We start from the raw sequence: 22,256 nt of genomic DNA, 5'->3' as shown, positions 1-22,256 counted from the left end.
TTGCCAGCTTTTTTCTTTGATTGCACAAAAGCATTTTACACATTTAACACATACACATACTGATGTTTATTTCTTTATTGCTATTCATTTTTTCATCTTCTGGAAATGGGAAATATTTTATTTTGCACATGCTTGCATGACTTTTGGCATGCTTTTTCAAAGGTACACAATTCCATGTCTATTAGCAAGTATAAACCAAGGTCACAGAGTTCTCACATTTCATTTGCTCTCGCTCTCCAGCAGTTTCCTCTACCAACTGGTAAAGCAAGATCTTGACCTTTGACCTCATTAATAGTGTGGAGTAGGAAACCTCATTGCGCACTTCTGAGCAGGCTAGATAAGTGACTTCAGAAAATAAGCCTTAGACAAGTTGAAGGGCAGGTTAAATGGAACTTAATTGATGAGACAGTGCAGGAGACAAATTTAGTCCACACAGTACTGTGCAAAGACAAGCTGAGCTTGCTGTGACAGTATTAGCTCCAGAACTAGAGGCATCATGGGGCATGGCACTGTGCTGAGCCAATATGCCAAAAAGAAGCAGAACACCAGTGCAGCTAGTTTGCTCTTCACCCCCAAACCAATGTTTCTGCTCAGCAATTGGCTCTGCTGTCTGAACACTTGTCCATCCTAGCTCAGGCGCCTCTGGACTATGTTCCATAGTGCTCACGTTCAGCAAGAGCAGAGCAAAATACCTGTAAAGTGCGTCATGCTTACTTTTGTTTGTTTGCCGTTATCAGCAAATGGGAACACTAGCAAAGCCACAAATGAAAGCTGCATCAAGAGAAAAACAGATCTAAGTCGGATTAACTGTTTATAGAATCATTTAGACCCTTAAGATCATTGAGTCCAACTGCTTCTTCCCTCAGTGACTTTTAAAGACTAACAACTTCAGTAGTCACTTCCCTGTAAATATTCCACTGCTACTCCCAGTGAGGAACCCCTCTGACTCTGACTGTTAGAAACCAAGCAGATTATTAGAATTTACATGATGGCAAGAATTAGAGGAGAAAATGCCTCCCTTATAAGGCTACTCTAATTTCAAAGCAAAACGGGAAGGTGTTCCGCAGGCATAATGCTTTGGAGTAAAACTTGCATTTGCTGCAATGCAATTCTGAGGAAAAATTTCAGCTCATTTCTGTCCTTTCTATGGATCCATGTGATGAGCGTAACATTTCATTCATGTCTTAAAATTTAGCATGTTAGGGGGCACAGTAGGTAATTACTGAACCTCCCAGTTTGACATTCTGTTGAAGAAGCTAAGACGATCTTTGAATGCATAAAGAAGAGAATATCAAGCAGTTATGGGATACTAGTATTATGTTTCTCTTGGAAACAGTGAACAGTCACTGAAGTAATAAATCCAAATCAGACATTCCTACTTCAAAATGAAAAATACAAATTGCAAAGGATTTACAAAAGCACAAGAAGAATATTTGAGAGTGGAAAAGGAGGAAAGACTATGCTACCTATGTAAATACTTTCCTGAAAAACAGATAAATTATTTGTCACAGTCTGCATACAATGTCTAGATACTGATACTAGACCATGCTTTCATAAAGAAGAAAAAAAAAAGTATGATAAAAGCCAACAGAAGTTAAACCAAGACAAATTCAAACTGGAATTAAAATACGTAGTTTTGATAATGAGTAACTTTGTGTCACCTTTGCATAAATGATATAGATTCCCCTCACCACTTGAACCTTACCTCAAGAATGGGTAATGTTTTTGTAAGCAGTTTGTATCTCAAATAAAAGATATAGTTTTGATGCATGAATTTTTAGCTGAGGATTTTAGGCAGAGAATGAAATTATCTCTTCTGGTCTTTAAAGTCAGTGGTGCATTCAAGTTCACAAGGTGATTCTGCAGTGGAATCAGGAGCAGAGATAGGCCTGAAATGCAAATTCCTGATCTACCTAAAGGTAGAATGGAACGATCCTCACTTCTAGCATAATCTCACTGCTCCCATTGTCTGAATTATGTAAGAATTACTCTTTTTCAAATCCAGTTTACGTCAAATTTAACATTCATTGATTGTTACCTTGTGCAGATAAAACTTTCAGTCTGGTATAGCTCTGCCATGCCAAAAAAGAATGAAATTTACACTTCCTGGCTTATGTCAGATTTCCATTAGCTGCTCTGCTAACAAAGAGGATCAGCTTTGCGTAACAGTGAGCTCAGTGGCAGCCGTTCACAGTAGTGTACTAAATGAAATGAGAGCTTGTGATCCTATATTGTCAGCATAAAAGTTCTTGATTATTCATTTTCATTGGGATTTTTAGTACTTTTCCTTTTAGACTTCTTGGGATAAAATTCTCCACCACTTTGCAAACTAGATTCAGCTGCACTTGGATGAGCCAAATGTAGAATGTTGCTTGGTCTAAATAAAAGTGTTACACATTGGCAGGGCAACATTCTATAAGGAAAAAGGCAATGAAGAATGAGGCTAATCTTTTTTCTTCTCCTTAGAGCACTTTTTCTATTATAACTCAAGGTGATTTTTTAGAAAGAAGCATCAGAGGCTGAACCTTACAAACTTCTCCATTATGCTGGGCCAGTGGTCCACAAAACCATTTCAGATAGTCACCTCTCAGATTAAATTCCAGGTTAGATCATTTGCCAAAAAGACTATTCCCAATACAACTGGCTATTCACCTATGAACTAGCCTGGATCATCAGTGTCTCTCAGTCAATTTATGAAAGGTGTTGGTCTATTTCAAACCCTAGAGGGGTGAAATGAGACCAAAAAAACCCCAACCAAACAAACAAAACCCCCCTAAACAAGCCAGTCCCCTTAAACAATGGGGAAAGCAATAAAAGATTAACATTCTTGATCTTCAGCTGAGAAGTCAGTTCCTCCTGGAGAGAAAAAAGCTCCACAGGCTCAGAACTTTTTTCACAAAACTTCCTACCTTCTGGATTAGCTATTTTGGTTCAGTTTATCTTAGCAACAAACATAACCTTACTCTCACTGGTGTAAAAGCTACACTGGACATGGGGACAATGTGAAAAAAACGCGTTGCTGGTTAGACTACTTAGATCTACAAAATTTCTTAAGCATAGTTAAATCTATGATAATATTTCTGTTGGGAATTAAGCTCATAGCATACCCTGCTTGTTACTGAAATTAGAAAGGGTTGACTTTGGAAGGGTTCAAGTAAGTAACCTGTAGGTAGGGTTAGCAGTCCCTGGCCCAGCCATTTACCCAGGGTTCTTCAGATGCTTAAAAGTAAATAAAAAAATCACACACTACCAGTTACTGTGCAAGTGACCTTCTGTTTTGTTCTTTTTGTTTTCTTTCCTTTCCTTTCTCCAGTATCAGAGTGATTTAAATGTAAATCTAGAAAATAAACCATACACTGAATAGCTGTTATATGGTTAGTGCCTCCGGGTTCCTTAGCTCAAACACAGCCCATCTGTTTGTTACATGCTGCTGAAGACACAACAGTTAGTTCTGATGTTTGCTATGCTCCTGTGCAAACTGTTAAGAGTTTAACACCCAGGTTTCCACTGGAGCAGAGGCAGCTAAATTTCTCCCAGTCCAGATGAACTGAGTTAAGACTGTAAGAATATAAGAATTGTATAATCTCATATAGTAATGTTGTATAAGAACCAGTATGCTGTCTGACTGAGGCAAAGAGCAGATGGCTCAGGAAGAGGTCAGGAGTCAGACAACATCACAGTCTTACATCCGTAGTGCACCCTCCCTTCTTCCAGCAATCTACACCTCTGATCTACTACATTGACTAGGTTTGCAGTCCCCCAGAAAATATCCTCTTACAGCTTACAGGCTGACATGTGCCCTCAGCTCACAAAACAAAGAGTTTTGTTAGCCTACAGTTGAGGCCTCTACATGATTTATGGAGTCCATAAAGAATCATGCATCACAGTGTGGCAGTCCTTCATGAAATCATTCTTCCCTTTCCCCAAAAGACTAGTAAGGCTGAAGGTCAAATTTTCGCAGGTTCAGTGTTCATGAGGGCTATCAGAAGACCACATGGAACCTTCCCTTCCAGTTTTATCACCTGACAGGGGCTGATCACTTGGGTTTTTTGTTCATAGAAGTGCTAGAGAAAATGTCAGCCACCCTGCACTGTACAGACCTTTGCCTGATCATTGGTATTGATGTTCACTCCAAATAGGTTGGGACTCTGGCCAAAGTATTCTCTGGTCTAAAACTACTGACCTCACTGGCTTACTTCAGAGAATACATTTGTACCTTCTATACTTATGCCAAGTGGCACCTATTGAACTTTGCTAGGAAGGTGAATTAAAGTGGCATTTTCTCACTGTGGAATACAGAGAAATAAAGAAAATCTCAGTAATCCTTTACATTTTTAAAAGAGATCTTTCAACTCATCTGTGTCTTCTGGTCCTGCTTATCTACAGGAGTGGTTTAACACTGAATGGAAGAGTGCCGCATTGTGTGGCCATGTGCGCATGCATGCATGTGTGTGTGCAGAGCGTGCAGGGCTGATGGACAGTGGAGAACAAGCTGAGAGTGTGTTACAGTGTCAGGGCTAACAGGAAATATTATGGTGAGGAACAGCACAGTGGTCCCACACACCCAGCGCACTGTGAAAGGAGAGAGAGGACTGTGAAGATGCCAGGTAAATATCTTTTATCATCAAGCAATCATGTTGTGGTTTTGCCTGTGGATCCCATTGTTAAATCCTTCAACACTGCAGAAAAGTGCTTGGCCTCAGAGGGCTGAGTAGAGCCCTCTAGCATGGGTTCTAAGCCAGCTTTTTGTGGACTGTGCTGGGGACTAGAAAAGGGAACATGAGGTTTCCTCTTTTCTCTGTAGGTTCTGTACACGCCTGATTGTGTCTAGGCACAATTAGGCCATACCCTTTCCTTTTGCGCTGCAACCATTTTTCTGTGATATCTGGCACAGCACATACTACAGTTGCACCTTTCCCACCTATCTCAGTTGCTGTGCTTAAAGCTGGTGGAAATTGTGTTCTAACCATGAAATGCTGATCAAAAGTGAGAACTTAAAGTCAATTATTATTATGCTTTAAAGGAATAAAATTATGCAATAGCACTGAAACAGGAAAACCAGCTATTATACTTTGGGTAGGAGGGGATGACACACCCTAAAAATATATTGTCTCATCCAAAGATTAACCATTAGGAAGCCCTGGAGAATCTTATTCACTGGACAAATTGCTTGTTTGACTTTAATAGTTTACTACTAGAAGACAGCAACAAGAATAGCTTCTGAATACCTCGCTATCTGTATCATTTAATTACTGTATTCTAGATCAACCTCTCACGTTTCTCAACTGACTTTTGTGCCACGTTGACCCTTTTACAGCCAAAGGAGCCCTCATTAAGATATCTGATCTCTTACTAAAAGTTAACTTTGTCAGGATGAGCTTTAGCACCCTATAGGCATGTCAAACAGTAGTATAACAGCTTGGCATCATTTCCTCTATTAGTACCTTTAAATGTCAATCTCTCCACAGAGGGCATAAAGCATTATGGTCTAGAAATCCACAAGTTTCCTCCCTTAAATATTATTTACAGCAGTTTATAATAATACTTTAAACTGATACATATGTTTCATTCCATATATTCTTGGAATAAAATCTGAATAGAAATTTCTGTATTTGTGATGTAGCTGATAGTTTCCAATGGGATTTGTGAAGCTTTGCAGAAGGATGGACAGTACCTTATCACATGAAGTTGGCCATGTCATGTGTGAACAGTAAAAATGATATTAATACTGTGACTAGAATATAAATATATTAAAATCTGTAAGTCTGCTCAGATGTAAGATCATTACTTCTTCTTTTGAGTACACAAACAAGGGTGAGGCCCCCAAAATTATCAAGAAGGGAAAAAAAAGTTGCTTTTGAGAAAAGCAAACTATTTTGCCAGACCACTTGTAGCTCACCAAATTACCCAGAATACAAAACAAACCAAATTTCTTTTAGAATTTCCTTTACAAAAGGAAGGAAAGGCTCTGACATAGTATTTTTAGCACCAGTTTGTAAAACATTCGGCATTCTCTTTTTTTTTTTTTAAACTCTAATTTCTCATTTTAAATGCCCCCCCCTTTTTTTTTACTATAGGTTCTTTACTAACAAATCATCTGTAAGAATGAAAGGGTGAATGAATAAAGTTACTGCTGAAAAGTCCCCACTTTCTCAAGTGTTAAACCTGAAACTGCATGGTTTTAGTTCTTTCAATCTAGCTCTATCCAGAGAAAAATAATTTAATGTGACTTTAAAGCTAGATTTTTCATATATACACATAAGGAGAATATGAGGGAGTAGGAATGTCTAGACTCCTGAAACTTGGGTCTGACAGCTTGACTGGGTTATTCATGCTGCCTCATTAATGCACCTAACAAATGTAGCTAATTTAGGAGACTAGTTTTCCTAGGTGATGGAGGCAGATCTTTCAGATGGTAATCTGAGGATGTTTGCCTTACACTGATTGTGAGGAGGCCAGTGTAACTCCACTGATGATATAGGGAGCCTAGAAGGAGTAACCACCTATGTTAGTCACCTCATACTGGGCAGAGAGAATTCCCCCTACACACTACCATGCTGTAACCTTTATGCATAGGAGTAAATGAGCGGAGACAGTCTTTTACTCTTAATGTGTTCAGGAGATTCAGTAGCTGCCTTTGGTGAGAAAGAAAACAAAAAAAAAAGGAGGAGTAAGAGGAGAAAGGTGAATGACTGTTTCCTTGAAGTACAAGAGAATGGCAGTCTATTCTGTGCTTCTGAAAAAGGCCAGTAGCACGCTGCTGCTTGGGCCTTGTCTTTGGAAGACATTGTTCCACAGTGTGTCAAGTTTCAAACATCCAGTTGAAAACTGCCAGCTAAGTACTTTTCTTCAATGATTTTAGCCAAGGAAATGCATGGACAGTAAGGCAGTTGTTTCAGCCTTTTAACTACCCCTACCCTCAATAAGTGCTAGAATGCAAAAATCTCTTGAACTCAGTTTGTCTGTAACCTTATTAGAAATCCCAGATCATATAAGATATTTCTGGTGAAGGCAGTGCTAAAGACATCTGGGTCCTTGAAATATTGGTTTGTGTTAATGCTTTGAGTGGAAAGAGAACAGTGAAAACCAAAACCACTAGACAGTTTATAAAAATTCCAAGAAACAGATGTGGTCTTTTGAACTCAGAAAATACTTCCTATATTTGCCACTTACAAATTAAGCCTAACCTGAAAACTTGGAAAGCAGAAGGACTTATTATGACTTGCAAGAATTAAGAAGTAGGCTGGGGAAAGAAGAAGAGAAAAAAAATTAATGGAATTCCAGGGTAATTTCAGCAAGAGGAGGGCTACCAGCTGTTATTTATACTGCCTTTCATTAAGAAAGAGTGCTGTGGGGCTGCACCTGAAGAGTCAGATGATGACTACAGCTGAATAGGTTTTACATTCACTGGTTACTGATGCTGCTAACAGTAATTCCCAAACCATAGCAATCAACTCAAGCAATGGATGGCTTTCGTGAACACAAAGGGGAAGATTCTCAAGGACACTTGACTTGCAGTGATGTCTGAGCCAGTAACTCCCCTTGCTTTTGAACAATGTCCCAAACCATTGAAAAGAAGGTTAAGAATCTCTGTTGGCAATCCCATACTGCTACAGTAACACTCTGTATATCAGTGGATTGGACTAAGGCACTGACTCGACTGGAGGCTGAATGAGTTTCAGTGCTCTGCAGTGCAAATCTGGTAAATCAAAGTTCACTGAAGGTAGTGCAAGTATTCTAGACTCCACTGAGCTTTAAGACCTGTCAGATGACACAGAGACAAAGGCACTCATGCCTAGACACCTCATGGTCTTACAAATAGTATATCTTGTGCTCTGGAACTGACAACCTATCACTCAGCTGTGGGTCAATAATAAGTGATCACACAAGACAGAAACTACAATATATGGTGTAGCACAGTAAACAGAAAAGAGGCCAGGAGCTGTTTAGCTGAAAAAAAGAAGGAATGAGAAAAATGTCTCTTACCTGCTCAAGATTGTTGTAAAAATCTATACTGGCTGCACACAGGTATCTCCCAAGCAGAGTCGCATGGGTAGTAAAAATTGTGGCAACAGGAAGTTTCTGAGATCGAGACAGTATTAAGCCCACTCCTGCCTGCCACTCATGGAAGTGGGCAATTATGTTGGGCTTGTCATCAAACTGACAGGAAAGCTGAAAATAATTAGAAAGAACATACATGAAACACACATTATCCTGCGCATCATCCAGCCCCAGAACCTTCTTTTTTTCATGCTGCCTTCTGTGTGCTTGCTTTCTTTCATATGACAAGGCAGTACAGTGTTTTAAGTGGTCACATGTCTTGATTCCCATCAACACTAATTCTTAGCCCAAGAAGCACACGTGCCTCAGTAGTGCCTCAGAACAGTATCCTCCTAGAGTGTTGGGGAGCTCTGGCAAGCACAGTTACTCTTCTTTAACTTGCTCTTCTGCTGTTGAAACTCTTGTTTGCATAAGAAAATCATGAGCACCTATGACAGACAGATGATTCTGCAGATTAACAAAGTTTCGTCTTTTCAGGTAGGCTGTGGTAGACTGACATGTGAAGTTACAGTGCTACCATTAATTCTTTCTGTCTATATTCCCTGTGCAAGGTAGTACGTAACTGATGAGATATGGATGGCTTCAAGGACAGTTAGTGAGTGTGACAACTTGACTACTATCGAAGAGAAAAAGGGAGTTTGAGATCCTACTTGTAAGAGCATCCGGTGACAAATAAGGGAGTTGAGAACAGAGGGGGAAGTGACAGTAAAGACACAGCAGATTTCACATAGGGCAGTCCCCCCCATTCTCCCAGAAAAATATAGTTAATTGACCAGTTAAGATTTAAGTTTTAAATACAAATTTGATTTACATCAGGTGTCAACTTCCTTAAAATTACTTTTCAAACTGGAAGATAGGAACCACATCCCAAAGCTTTTTTTGCCCTGCTGACAAGGCTGAGGTTTGAAAATCTCTAGATTTAAAAACTGTACCTCTTTTAAAAACCAGGCTGTTAATGATCCAAAAATCACAGCATCGTTGGCTTCTCGGTCATGAAAAGGGATCCCTATGTTGCTGACATCCCAAAATTCACCTTTCCACCTGTCCAGATTGCAAGCTGCTGATCCTATATCGAACAATAAGACATATGGGCTGCCCTCTATCAACCATCTTCCAAAAAAGACCTATGGGAAAGAGGCGAGGACATAAGAAGAAAATGTTAAAGTGAATGTAAAGGCCAATTAGCATAACTATTTTCATCCATCAAAGCTTACGTATTTTAAATAAAGAATATGTGATCATAGTCCTACATAACCAGGATTTGTGGGTTTCCTTGCAAAATACAGTGGACTAAAGGCAGGGGTAAAAGGAAACTACAGTCTTTGGAACATTTTATTTTTAAGACTTTCATTTCAGATTTTCATTGCAATGTTAACTTTTTTTCATGAAAAGAAGCTTAGGAAGACTATACTTAGTTGAATAATGAGGTCTTATGTTCTTATTGAAGTATTTATGCCATTTTTGCTCTTATTTCAAAATTATTATTTTGTTTCAGTCAGATTTGTCACCAATCTTTTGCCATTTATGCTAGATTACTGGTGAAAGATTTTGTAGGACAGGTGCTTGGGACCAGTGCCTGCTATAACGTTTCCTCATTCTGCCCAAGCAGCGCAGTTGATGCCCTTCAGCAGAGTGGAAGGATCAGTCAGAAGGTGTAATAATACCTAAACCCACATCAGCCTAAAAATACAGCCTCTCTGCTTTATCTGCATCGGTATAGTTAAACATCTCCAAGACTATTTAGAACTTCACTGATATAACCTACCTGCCCAACCAGGAGAGCAGGCTGAACTGTCATAAGGCAACACAATGCAGCTGGGTCCACACTACAGATTGTACCAGTCTGTGCAGTCAAATTATTTCACATTAATTCTACCATCAAAATGGCTATAGCAGCAGAAACAGATTAACTGGGAAGAACAAGGTACTATAGGGAGGCTAGTGCAGTTTATATCCCATGCAGAGGAATCTCTTATGCCACTGTTCAATCTCTTTTCATTCACTAACCCCTGGGACCTCAAGGGTTGAACCCAGCCCTGATGCTGGAATGGGCTGAATAGAGGTCAGGTCTTGCAAACAGTGAGATGAAAGCTCTTAGACCTGTTTGCACAAAAAACCACAGGTTGTAATAAAAACACGTGTGTGAAGGAGGGTCAGCTCCTTATGTACTTATTTCAGGCTACCCAGGTTTCTTTTTCAGCAAAATGAGAATAAAAAGCAGGGAGTTTGTGTAAACCTAGACTTCATCTAAATATGGAGTCAGGTTGTGGCAAGGAACACACCTGACCCAAGAAGTTTGGAAGCATTCCTATGTCCCCTCGTTTAAAGGGATCCATTGTGATGCATAAGCAAAATCCAGACATAAATGTTAATAGGATAAGCACAGCTCCTGGAAACTAGAGCGTCATTATTAGAGATCAAAGCTATACTTGACGTACCTGGGACAGATTTGCTGCTATATAGGAATACTCCAGCAGCACAATGCACATGTTAGGGTGGCAGAGTTAGCTGTTTAAATTGAATATATTGCTGGGACAGCATGAAGTGTATATATAACATTGCAATTAATCTGCCCCACAAGTCTTTAGCTGTTTTCCAAACAAAGGAGTGTTACACAGCTTGCAGAGACATCTCTGTAAGCAACCAAGGCAACATGGAAAACTTGATCAATCACTTACAAAAATCTGATTAGAAATAAGAAATGGCAGTTAGATTAGACCTCTCAGTTTGAACCTCAGCCTGAACAATGCAAGCATCACATGTTAGTGTCCCCAACAGACACTTTCCCAAGCTGTGGCACATACACATCCAAAAGTACACTTCTACATAATATGCAATAGGGCATTAGATCCTAAGAACAGCAGAACTGCTGTTACAACAGGAGATAACATTGCCAGTTCCACAGCTGGTGGCAGTCCAAGAACTTCATGAATTTCTACATTAAAGTGTGTCATGCCCCTCAGCCACAGAACCTTGTAAGAATGCTTCCTTGCTGCTGCATCTCAATGCTTTTTGCATCTGTTTGGCACACACTATAAGCAAACAATTTTTCCTCCTGCAAACTACTATGTCTGAGGGACTCAATGCTGAATCAGAGTGAAGGTGAGTTCTAGATCTCTGATGAAGACTTTCAAGAAAGAAGGTCAGATTTAGCATGTGTTATCTTCCACCCATTTTCAGGTAATCAATTGTCCTCAAGGCTGCAGCTGTTTGCAGCATAGTAGCTTGCCCATCAACACAGCAGATTCTATTCCTTTCAGCAGATCACCTTTGTAGGAAGAAGTTTATTCCTAGTTTATTGTTGGAGAAACAGAGTGACAGAAAGGCTATGAGGTTTGACTGAGATCACACAGAAAACACTGGTTAAAAATTGTGTAGGAAACAGATGAATTCACTCCTTGGGCTGTGGTTTGACCTCTCTTCCTAGGGAACAGACAGCTAGTTGCATTGATCTGAGGAAGCAGATTCTTTGTCAGTTGGGTGCTTTTCTTAAGTCTACCTGTTGTTTGTCCCTTTCTGGCTTTCAACTCAATATAATGCTACATAAAAAAAATTGTGAACTAATGGAGCGCTCTTCTCTCTCTAGCACAAGAATGCCAAACGTAAGGGTTCAGTCAAATTAAGGTCATATTATATCTACTAAAATCTCACTGCATTTAGAGACTAGATAAATAAGTCATTAATCCAATTAAGCAGACTTGCAGATAAATGACTGTTAAAACCTGTAATTGGATAAACTGGTTCTTCCTCAAAAATAACCTTTAATGAATTGACTCTGCTGTTCTAACAGTGGATTCTGAGCCTTTCCCATTGTGACATTGACCAGGACTGCTGTGTCAAGTGGAATGGCAAGAGCATTAACCAAAACTCTAATCTCCTCAGAGTCAGCTTTGTTGCCCTGGGAAGCAGTAGCACATCTGATTTACCTGACACCCTTGGCTTTTCATGGTGTCCATTGCCTTCTTAACTGCGGGGTTTGGAGGTTCACATGCTTCCACCTGAGTCTTCACATTGTGCTCAAAATAGGGACCAACCAGAAAATAGTTTTCACCCCATTCATCTGCCGTAGTTCTGGCTTTTGTCTGGATCACAGTGTAAATGCCTCCCACTGCAAAAGAAGATCACAAAGAACAAAAAGTAGAAAGGGACACAGGCCACAAAGCTCTGGAGTAAGCTCCAACTCACCTGTGGATCAGATACACCTCTAGTTAAATCACTTCGCATATTCAGATTTTAAGCGAAACCCAGACTCTATCAAATAAATAGAAGTTCAGTCTCTTAAATGGAATCAGAGCTTCACAGTTCAACTGAGGAGTATGCACTGATAGCAGACTGTGTGTAATTCTTAAATGACAATTTAACGCTTTGCTCACTCCTGGGTGACTACATATGGCTTCCCTGAATTTCTCCTCTAATCTCAAATGGATGCTTTCTATCCTTAACTGTTATTTTTAGGTAGTCTATGATTGTTCAAATTTCTTTTAGGTGTTCAAAGTCACACCACAAATGTTCAGCCATTATATTATTTTATTCTTATTCCCCCCATTTTGGATTGTGAAATCTTTACACTCAGATTGTGGGATTCAAATCCTGGGGCTCATGCTTCCACTCTCCCATGCCTAATCTTGACTATACTACATCCCAAGCACAGCCTTCTGCTTTTTTATTGCAGCAGTTATAATTTTCAATCATATTTTTTGTGATGTGGAAACACATGTGGTAAGAACTGAGCTGGCACTTCCAGCTTGTTTTACACCAGTCACTGAGAGAAGTTGGGGGACTGATGGACTTCATTGACTACTGACTATAAAAATGGATTTAAACCAGTATCCTCAAAGCAAAAGGTGTCATGTTCCATCACTATTCTAAAGAGTTGTTAAACTTGTAACAAATGTAGCCTACGCTGCCAATATAAATATCTGTAGCACCTTCTACCAAAATATTGTCCATTTTAAAAATAAACACAATATTAAAATGTATAAGAGAATGCTACAACAACATGTACAGAGGCTACGTAGCTGCTGTATATCAGAGACAAGCTTAGCATAGCTCCAGTGACTTTAAAGAATGGTAAGATAAATGAAGCTCAACTTCATTTGAGCTTCATTCAAATGAAGGTACAAGCAAACAAGAAAATTAAAAATAGGAAGGGAATTAGTGTTCCTACATAAAAATTTCATCCTCCACTGAATTTGGAAATGTTTGGTAATACTCCAGGCAAGATGACTGTGCTATGCCTTTCAGCAGTGACAACAAAATTACGTAAGAAGTCAGCACTGGAACTTGCCAGTGATTGATAGTAGAAACTCCAGACTTACATTTTTAAAGGTACTAAGGTAGTCAGGGGTGCCAGTGCACTGCATCTAATTGCGTATGGCAAGAATCTTGAGAAGTTACCTGATTCTTCTTAAAAATCTGCCACAAATGACCACTATTTACAACAGAGCAGCTGAAGTTGCTCAGCACTTTGGGAGATTAGTTCCCAAGTTAATTAACCTGTATCATCAGACAACTACAGAAAGCCTTCTGCCAAGCCTGGTATCTTGCAGCCCTGAGGAACTGAACAACAAACCTACATTTTCAACTGTGCTCCTAGGAAAGAAATTGTGCACTTAAAATCCTTTTCTCTACAAATATTCCATCTGTTTTGAATGCTGGAAGGATCCCTAGCCCTACTATTTTTATGTCAAGATCTCTCAGGATTCTAGGTATTCCACAAAGAAAACCAAATGCAGTTCCAATCTACCAGCTTGCTAAGTAGAATTATTGCAATAAAATATTACCCTACATAGTAATTCAAGACCTAAGATGACAAAAATCTTACAGATATATGTTCCTAAATCAAGCTCACTGTTCAAGAGTTTCACAGCATATAGACATGAAACTGCAGAAGGAAATTTATGCATTAGACTATTCTTCTCTGCTTCATTAGGACCAGAAAGCTAAGAAACTAACTTACAGTAATCATACTCTTCCATGGCTGCTCTGGACAGGGATTTAGAGAAATCTTAGGTAAGTGACACTATATATTCCCTCCCAAGTTCATCAGCTCACGAGCTGAGGGAGACTACCTGAATAGCTTGGATTCAGATAAACACGTAATTTTAATTATACGAGACAAGTCAGAATGTTCAACCCATAAAGTGATACAGTTATAATGACAAGTCTGTTCTTATGGGGTGGTAAATATGAGCATAAGGCACTTCAACATGGATAAATACGGGGCCTGGGAGAAGGCTTAGTCATGCAACTAGTTGGTTTTAATTGGCAGAAATACAGAGCTTACAATAAGGGAAGATTTTTGTGCAAAGCAGCTTGGTGACCCGGGCAAAAGAGAAAATATGTACCTGCAAGCTGTATATGACTAGAGAGGTGCAAAGCTCTTTCCCCACCACCACAAGAGTGGAGATCAGCCTCTTTCATACTGCAAGGCATTCAACATTGGGATCAGCAAGGTAGCTGAGTTTCCACAGCTATTAATTTTAAGAGTAGTAAGAAAGCTGCAGCTCAGGAGCTGAGTAGAGCCCAGAGCTTCGTTTTTTATAGCCAGCAACCGAGTGTCTCTTTTCACAAGGTTTTCCTTAGGATCATGGTGTGTGTAAAGTGTGCCCTGCCAAAGATGTATGGAAGACCTGTTCTGAGGGAAAGAGAGGAGAGTATGCTGTGCTCTGCCATTGTAATCTGTTGCACGGCAAGGTAAAAAACATTTCAGGTCACTGATTTGCCTGAAATGTAATGAAAAGTACTTAGGATAAAAACAAAAAAGTACATTTTATGGACTGTGAAAACTCTTCAGAAGATAGCTGTGATAAAAGTTCTGGGTTACGTGGTCCCAAAATTTGCTTTTGCCTTCTCTGTTACTGTGGAAATATGACTCTCAAAGCATGCTGTGCATAAGCTTTAAGTTACAGGGGAGGGAAACCATGCAAGTGAAACTATGTATGTGGAAAGTGTTGGGCATAACTTGAAAGACATCTTGAGAAGAACAGAGTGATGTTTAGGATAACGTATTGACTTTTGAAATTACATTTCTCCATAGCAAATTCAAGGAACACATTATATAGCATTAAGAGATAGCTTATATCTGCTCAGTTACTTTGAATTCCCTGGAAATACCTGTGCCAGTAAGGAATGCACTACATACATATCCTACTGAGTAAGGGTTTACATATTCACTTGGAGCCTAACAGAATTCTCAAATTACTTGCAACAATTTGGTAACCTCCTTATTCTTCTCTCATATGATGGTTTAAGGTCATATTATAAACTGAAAACCTTTCCAAACAACAGGTATGTACCAAAATCCCATGATGTTGCAAGTTTCTGTACGCAGCCTCTGAAGTTTTGCACTTTGAAACAGGTTTTAAAACAAACAATAAAAGACAAAATGAGAAATAGACGCAGAATCAGGAGAGATCAGATCCAGAGAATAGGTTCAGATTGTCACAAACATGGGAAATTAGCAGTAAAATGTGGATACAGGGCTAGTTTAGTGTTCTGATCTCCACCAAAATGCTTTATTCAATTATTTTAAATTTTAATCATTTTAAAGTGTCCTTGAGAGAAAAATACTTCTATTATTTCTTTTTAAAACAGGTTTTTAACTTTCCCACCAGAATAAAGGAAATCAAGTTAAAAAGAAAATCAACAACAAATATTTTTCCCCATTTATTTATTTTCCATTCTTCCTCTTTTTCCAGGGAAAAATAAACTGGCATGGAAAGGGGAATTAAAATGTTTGGGAAAGAAGGATTTTGTTCATTTAAGAGAAGTTTGACTTTTTTTAGTGACCTCTTTAAAAAACAGAAGATAAAACCAGAATATTTTCTCAGAAGATATTTCATAAAATTATTTCTAAAAGTTTGAATGTTTTCATATACATTACCACTATCATGAATTTATCTAAAGGAGTTATCTGCATCACTCCAGCCATTTTCTTCTTTCCTCATTTCAAGTCCTGGTGCATTATTTCTTTTGTATATTTAAAGCCCAGCCATCAGAGCCCTCCAGGATAGACATCAGAACCATCTAAATAAATAAAAAGTCTGTGAGTCAAGAACAGTCTCCTGATATCTTATCACTACTGAGGACAACATTAGGCAGAAGCAGAGATCTTAGTGCAAGATCTAATACGTAGATGTGCTCTTTCTGCTGCAAGCTGTTATATGGAAAGATGCATTGCCAATGCTTTTTGTCAGCCTGATTAGGAAGGGTCCACAGCTTCCAGGATTACCTAGGAATTGCACTGACAAAAAGTGTCTTCTGGAGCTGTGATCCTTTGAGCATGGAATTGCCAAAAATTCTCAAAACTGCCAAAGATAACCACCATTCATTTTACTTGCTCTCCCACCCACCCCTCATTACAAAAGGACAGAGAAGCAGAAACCAAAAAGGAAGGAGAGAGATAAGAAGTGAAGCTATGCAAGTGAGACAGAGATAAGGGGAGATTGTTGCTGATCACCAAGTCCTTCCTCACACATCTTTGCTACGCAGAGACAGAAGATCAGGATGCTCCCAGGGCTCTTCAGCTTCTTTGTTATGGCCTGACTGAGCCACTCTGAAGGTACTGTAGCTTTCCTGAGGACCGTGGCTGCCATGGAATCCAAGAGAACAGTGGGACCCCGGGTTCAGGGTTCAAATTGATTTCACTGCTGCAGTTATTAGTTACATCAACTATCCTTTTGCCCCTTCCCCTCAGAACGTCTCTCTGATCTATAGAGATGGGATAAAATTGGGCTTGAACTTATCCTTTTCTAATGTTTGGTTGGAATTTTATTTATTGATTGATTGATTGCCTGCTGAGATACCTGGGGACCACTTACAGAATAAGGTTGTAAATTGTGTCAGGTGAAAAAACCCCAGCATCTTCAGAGAGCAGACGTTTTTCCCTGTATTTTTTTGGCTACATTTGTGGCCAGGACTCATCAGAAGATAGAAGTGAAATTCTGTGAAATTCTGGCATTTCAAACATATTCTGAAATAATATTGAAACACTAAAATTTATGACAGATGTCCACAATGCAGAAGCTATTTCTGTGTGCATCATCCCCAATGCACAAGACTTCATTTAAGATTGATTTGACATTGATATACCACCCCACTCTAGAAATGCAGAGATTTGATGCTGTGCTCATGCCAAGTTTATGCCAGCACATCCCCACTCCCCAAAGTGTGCTAGTTCAGGTGTGTCACAGATTACAGCATTCACCTTCTCCCAAGGAACTTTCATCACCTCTTAACACAGAGGGGGTAAAATGCTAGTCCTACTGACTTCAGTGGATTCAGGATTTAATTTCCAAGAGTCCAGATTTTCACCAGAGAAACTGTACATAGAGCTCTGCTCCAGCGAGAGCTGAACCAGGGTTTGTTTTTAGCAGAGTCTTCATTCCAATAGGGATGGAAAAACTATTTAGGATTCATCTACCAGTGACTCTTGAGCTAATCTGTTCACAGATGAATGATGATACAAACTGGCTGTTTGCCCAGCATTTTTAAGCATTCTTCTATTTTCTATCTAAAAGCTGTTAGTAGTACAGCAGGAGATACTAATCTACATATTACTGGAATGATTTTAAAGACATCTTTATAGAGCACAGACCAGATCTTGAACATTCTCAGCCCTTCTCATGAATGTATCAGAAAACCCACTAAACTACAGTTAACTGTTTTTCTAACTTACAGATTTAGACTTCTCTCCCCTACCCAGATTAAATACTTCAGTTTTCAACGGGCGAACATTTAAAAGAGCTTAAAGAGGATGGAGCCATTTTCACTGTGGAAAATGTCCAGGACTGCTGCCATTACTCCTGCAATGGCCTTTGACTGCTCCCTGTTGATAATTTCCATCTGTGGGGCTTCAGACACAAGACCTACATAGCTTGTAGCCATTTGATTTGTGCTCCTGTCCTTAAAGTTTTTATTGGTCTTCATGTTATGGAGGAAAGAAAACCAGTCCTTTTTCCCAATGTGCAGAGAGATATGACCAGACCTGCATTTAGAGCATGGTGGCCAGGAGAGAGGATGAAGGGTGAAAAATGCTGAGCTTCCCCATGATTACCACCAGATCACATGGCACTGCAGTGCACTGGGGCCCTTGCCTGCCTGCTTTTTTCCCCTTCTACCGCAGAAACACAGTATGATCCACTTCACGGTATGGGTTCTTGCCCATCAGTGAAGAGCCAAATAAAGGGAGGAAAATCTTGCAAAACAAACTACACTTTTCTCATTTCTTTGGCAGGGGACTTTCAATACAAGATGATTTCAATGTTGTGCTTGGTTTAGGTGGCAAGTTCCTTTTCACATGACTTGGGTGAAGGGGAAGGGAGAAAGACACTGGCAAATGAGCCTTTTTTATTTCTCATTCTCTCCTTCAGCTACTTTATCTTTGCTTGCTCCAAACAGAGAAGAGGAGAAAGAAGAGTAACTGAGATGTCGGTGCTTTCCAACACATAAGTCAGAGGTTGTCACTTAGCACAGGCAGCAGCCAGGACAGAGAATATAAAAAGGAAGCATGGAGAAGTAGAAAGCTCTGCCTTGTTACAGCATGTGTTAAATGATCTAGACTTAAAAAAAAAAGCGACACCTTCACTTGTAGCAGCTGCTGAGAAAGAAGTGATGAGACTCTGGAAATAACGGATACTTGTAGATCTCTAAGCACTGAATTCATACAACTGACTTGTCCTTCCCTACAGCTGCATCTCATGCCTCAGTACCAGCCAGCACCATCAGGGAAATCTCATTAAATGATTGCTCCCCATGGGCAGCCTGGAACATGAAGACCCTCTCACACTACCTAATGTGCTCTAATTTGCAGGACCTCTTCATCATCCTCAGATTCTGAGGGAGAATATATTTAAGAGGTTCAGAAAACAGCTTACCAGCTGTAACGGGCACTGTTTACAGGTGCGGGAATAGATAGCCATCTATGAGCTCTGGTAGCATGTTCCTCACAAGGAAGAAGACATTCAGCCTTATTGTCACTGCCACAGAGAAATGGAGGAATCACTAAGAAGCAGCACTGGTCAGTGAGGAAATGTACCCATAGCCAAGCACCTAGTGATGTGCACAAAGTTAACACAAAGACTTGAACTCTCTCCTGTAGGCAGCAGTAGCTTTACACCACTTCAGCAGCACAAACCAACTTCACACTGAACTACTCTGACGCACCTTTACATTGCCAGAAAGGAAGAAAGAAACCTTCACGTTAAGCGCTCAAAATTAGCTTGTCAGGCAATAAGCCCAGCTAATGCTTTTCTTTCCCTCTATGTTAGGAACATATACGGCAACATTAAAACTAAAACATGTAGCAGTACTAAATCTATGTGAGGTCAGCCTACAATAAATAAACAGTTCTTCCTTCTGCTAAAGGAGGAGAGAAATATAGAGTGTAACCTATTATTTCATAAGCCTATGTATCTTCTGTGATGACTGTCCCTGTATTTTGTTGGCTACTCTCTCTCCTAAGAAACACAGTGCCCTAACATTTTCCAAGAACTGTTTATAAAAGTTAGGTCACCAGGGAACAGTATCCCACCATGTGACTTAGACATTCAGTTGCCTGGAAGATTCAGAGAAAAACCTTCAGTATCTAGAAATAACCAGAAAAATAAGCTGAAATAGGCTTATTAAAGAGTTTGTGCACAGATGTTTCCAGTCAAGGTTGGTTAATGGAAACTTTGCACACAGATCCAGTTCTAATGAAGAAATTGCCATGGTTAGTTCAGCCAGCCCTGTTTGAATATATAGGTTTGGTAAGTGGTGTAATTAACAGCACCTTATTTTTAAACTAAATGAATAAATATTCACTCTCATAAATATTAATTATCTCATAAAATGTAAGAATAATAAATTTTAGCTGTGTCAGTTGATTTGGCTTCAGTGAAGTCAACAAGAGCTATATGGATGATTAAATGATTCACTACCTTTTGTACATACACAGCAAGACAGATAAATCTAGCTGTGTTTTACTTTTTCTTAAACATATTGTGTGATATCCATAAGCAGTGGGTTCAGATGACTCAGAAAATATATATACTATGGAGTTCAGAGATATTAGCAAGAACACCTGAATTTCCTAGATTTCTGCTGCCATCTGCTTGCCAGTGCCTTACTTACCATGCACACTGCAAAAGCAAATACTGCATGCTCCAATTTCTGACAGTAGTAAATTAACTCAAAAAGCTTGACTGAAGCTGCTGAAAAATAAGCCCACAGGGATCCGAAGTGCAAAAGCTACTCTGCGCTGCCTCTGGGTATTGATACACCTCACCACCCTAAAAAGAGCAATGTAAAAGTGTACTGCAGTGCAGATTAAATACCGGAAGCTATCACAGTATAGTAATTCCAGTTTCACCATGGGGATAAACCCTAGTACTGTCTGTTCCTCTCACACACATTTCCCCTTTAGAGTTAAAATCTTAACAGATTACAGATCCCCTCTCCTGACTAATCTCTCTATTTATCTGCCAGGACAGTAAGACACATGAGGTCAATCATTTACTCATACTAACTTTTGTGGCAAAACGGAGCCTGTTCACCCTTGGTGAGCTACACCTAGCTGAAAGGGGATGATTTGATGAGTGAATTAGAAATGGAGGCAGAAAGATCTTTGCGTAACAAGCAGTGTGCACTTTGCCTGACAAGCTGTGTGCAGTGAACAATTTTTCAATCTGGACACATACACAAAGCATGAAGTCCCTGTCTGGTACCACCTGTGGTTGCAAAGACCAGTTCAAAAGGGTTTCAGCTGACATAAAGACTGCTAGTCATTGACATCTGCTTTTTGTTCAGTGGCTTCAATGCAGCTATGTTTATTTATACCTGTTTCAAATCTGGCCTCTTCTCCACACTGCTCTAGAAGGCTGAGGGAGACTGCTAAACTACTTTGAATCTGATGTCTGTTTTACAGCTCATTTTCATGCATTACATTCCCAAGTGAATTTGCATGGAAGGTAAAATATAAATATGTACAAAGCAACATCTATATATCCATACATCTGCACACCCAGGCATAATACTTAGATGTTTGTTTAAACAACCTGTCCCTGGTGGTGAAACATGTAAAGACACACAGATGTCCTGACTACATGCTCATCCCACAGAAGCACAGGAAGATGCAGCCCACACACAGGATGCACGATTACACACGGGTGCCACATGCGCTCCTTCCAATACAACAGCTCTGCAGCTGACTTTTCCACAATCTCTCCTTAATGCCTTTCTTGTCCAAGCCCTTCATGCCTCCCTCCACTCCTGTGGAAAAAGCGATACCAACTCTTTATGAGTGTTGTACAAACCTTTGTTGGTAACTTCCCAAGAAACTTCAAAGAGCAACAAATCCTCCACTGGTAGGTCTTCATCCTCCCACTGAGGAAGCCCATTAAGAGAAGTCATGGACAGAGATCTAGCCAGTGGCATTTTCTTCAGCCCTCAAACGCTCACCACGCAGGCCACAACAGTCAGCAAATGTCCAGTTAATGTAGCACTTCTCTGCAGTTCTGGTTAGAGCAGTCTGCTGGTGTGCTGGGCTCTGAGGAGAAAATTATTCAGATAGCTGGGAGCTAATGGGTTTAAACTGTCTGACCACCAGCATTAAATTGGCTCAGTGAAATCCTCAGGGCTTGAGAAGCAGCTGCTGGTAGAGGTAAGAATTTAAGACTGACCTGAGAAAGGCCTTGACTGTTTTGGGGCCAGGGCTCTTTCTTCTTCTTCTCTTAGAGGGAGGTAAAAAGGGTTCTGAGCTCCTCAGCCACAGCATTCACTATCTACCACCTCAGGGACAGTTGTATATTCAGCACTGCCCTGAGCAAATTCCAGCAGGGAGGACTCTTTGAGTTCACCACCTGATCTGAGTCCAGCCCCTGAGTCCTCCCCTCAAGATACACCCTCCCATTAACACACATGGACCTTCTCTATCTGCTGGCCACTTACCAACTGGGTCAGTAGATTCTTTCTACATGATGTCTCTTAGATTACTTGCCAGGTTAATTGCTGTTACCTATTCTTGTTCATTTCATCAGTCTGTAAGCACTAGTTTACCTCATACCCTATCTCCACAATTAACTCCAGCTGTGTTCCCAGGGCTCTGCACAAGTCCTTGGCTTCATTCTGCTCTCGAGCAGCCCTGAGAGCTTTTACAAACAGAGCTACAAAGCCTTTATCCCTACTTTGGCACACACTTCGGCCCTCCTTGCAGT

The 22,256-nt window shown here is 40.0% G+C and overlaps 1 protein-coding gene across 1 annotated transcript in view; it reads right to left on the bottom strand.

Annotated features, from left to right (window-relative positions):
* Positions 1-21,835, bottom strand: part of GYS2 (glycogen synthase 2) — a 47,090-nt gene extending 25,255 nt beyond the window's left edge. Inside the window, exons 1-4 of the mRNA XM_009926201.2 lie at positions 21,357-21,835; positions 11,988-12,169; positions 8,994-9,185; positions 7,987-8,172 (exon numbers count right to left, since the gene is read on the bottom strand). Of these exons, the coding sequence (XP_009924503.2) occupies positions 7,987-8,172; positions 8,994-9,185; positions 11,988-12,169; positions 21,357-21,477 (681 nt within the window). The 5' untranslated portion in view covers positions 21,478-21,835. The remainder of the gene's footprint in view (positions 1-7,986; positions 8,173-8,993; positions 9,186-11,987; positions 12,170-21,356) is intronic.
* Between the last annotated feature and the right edge of the window lie 421 nt (positions 21,836-22,256).

Source organism: Haliaeetus albicilla, chromosome 19 (assembly GCF_947461875.1).
Source record: "Haliaeetus albicilla chromosome 19, bHalAlb1.1, whole genome shotgun sequence".
NCBI lineage: Eukaryota > Metazoa > Chordata > Aves > Accipitriformes > Accipitridae > Haliaeetus > Haliaeetus albicilla.
The sequence above is the reverse complement of the archived record's forward strand: the minus strand, read 5'-3'. Positions and strand labels throughout refer to the sequence as shown.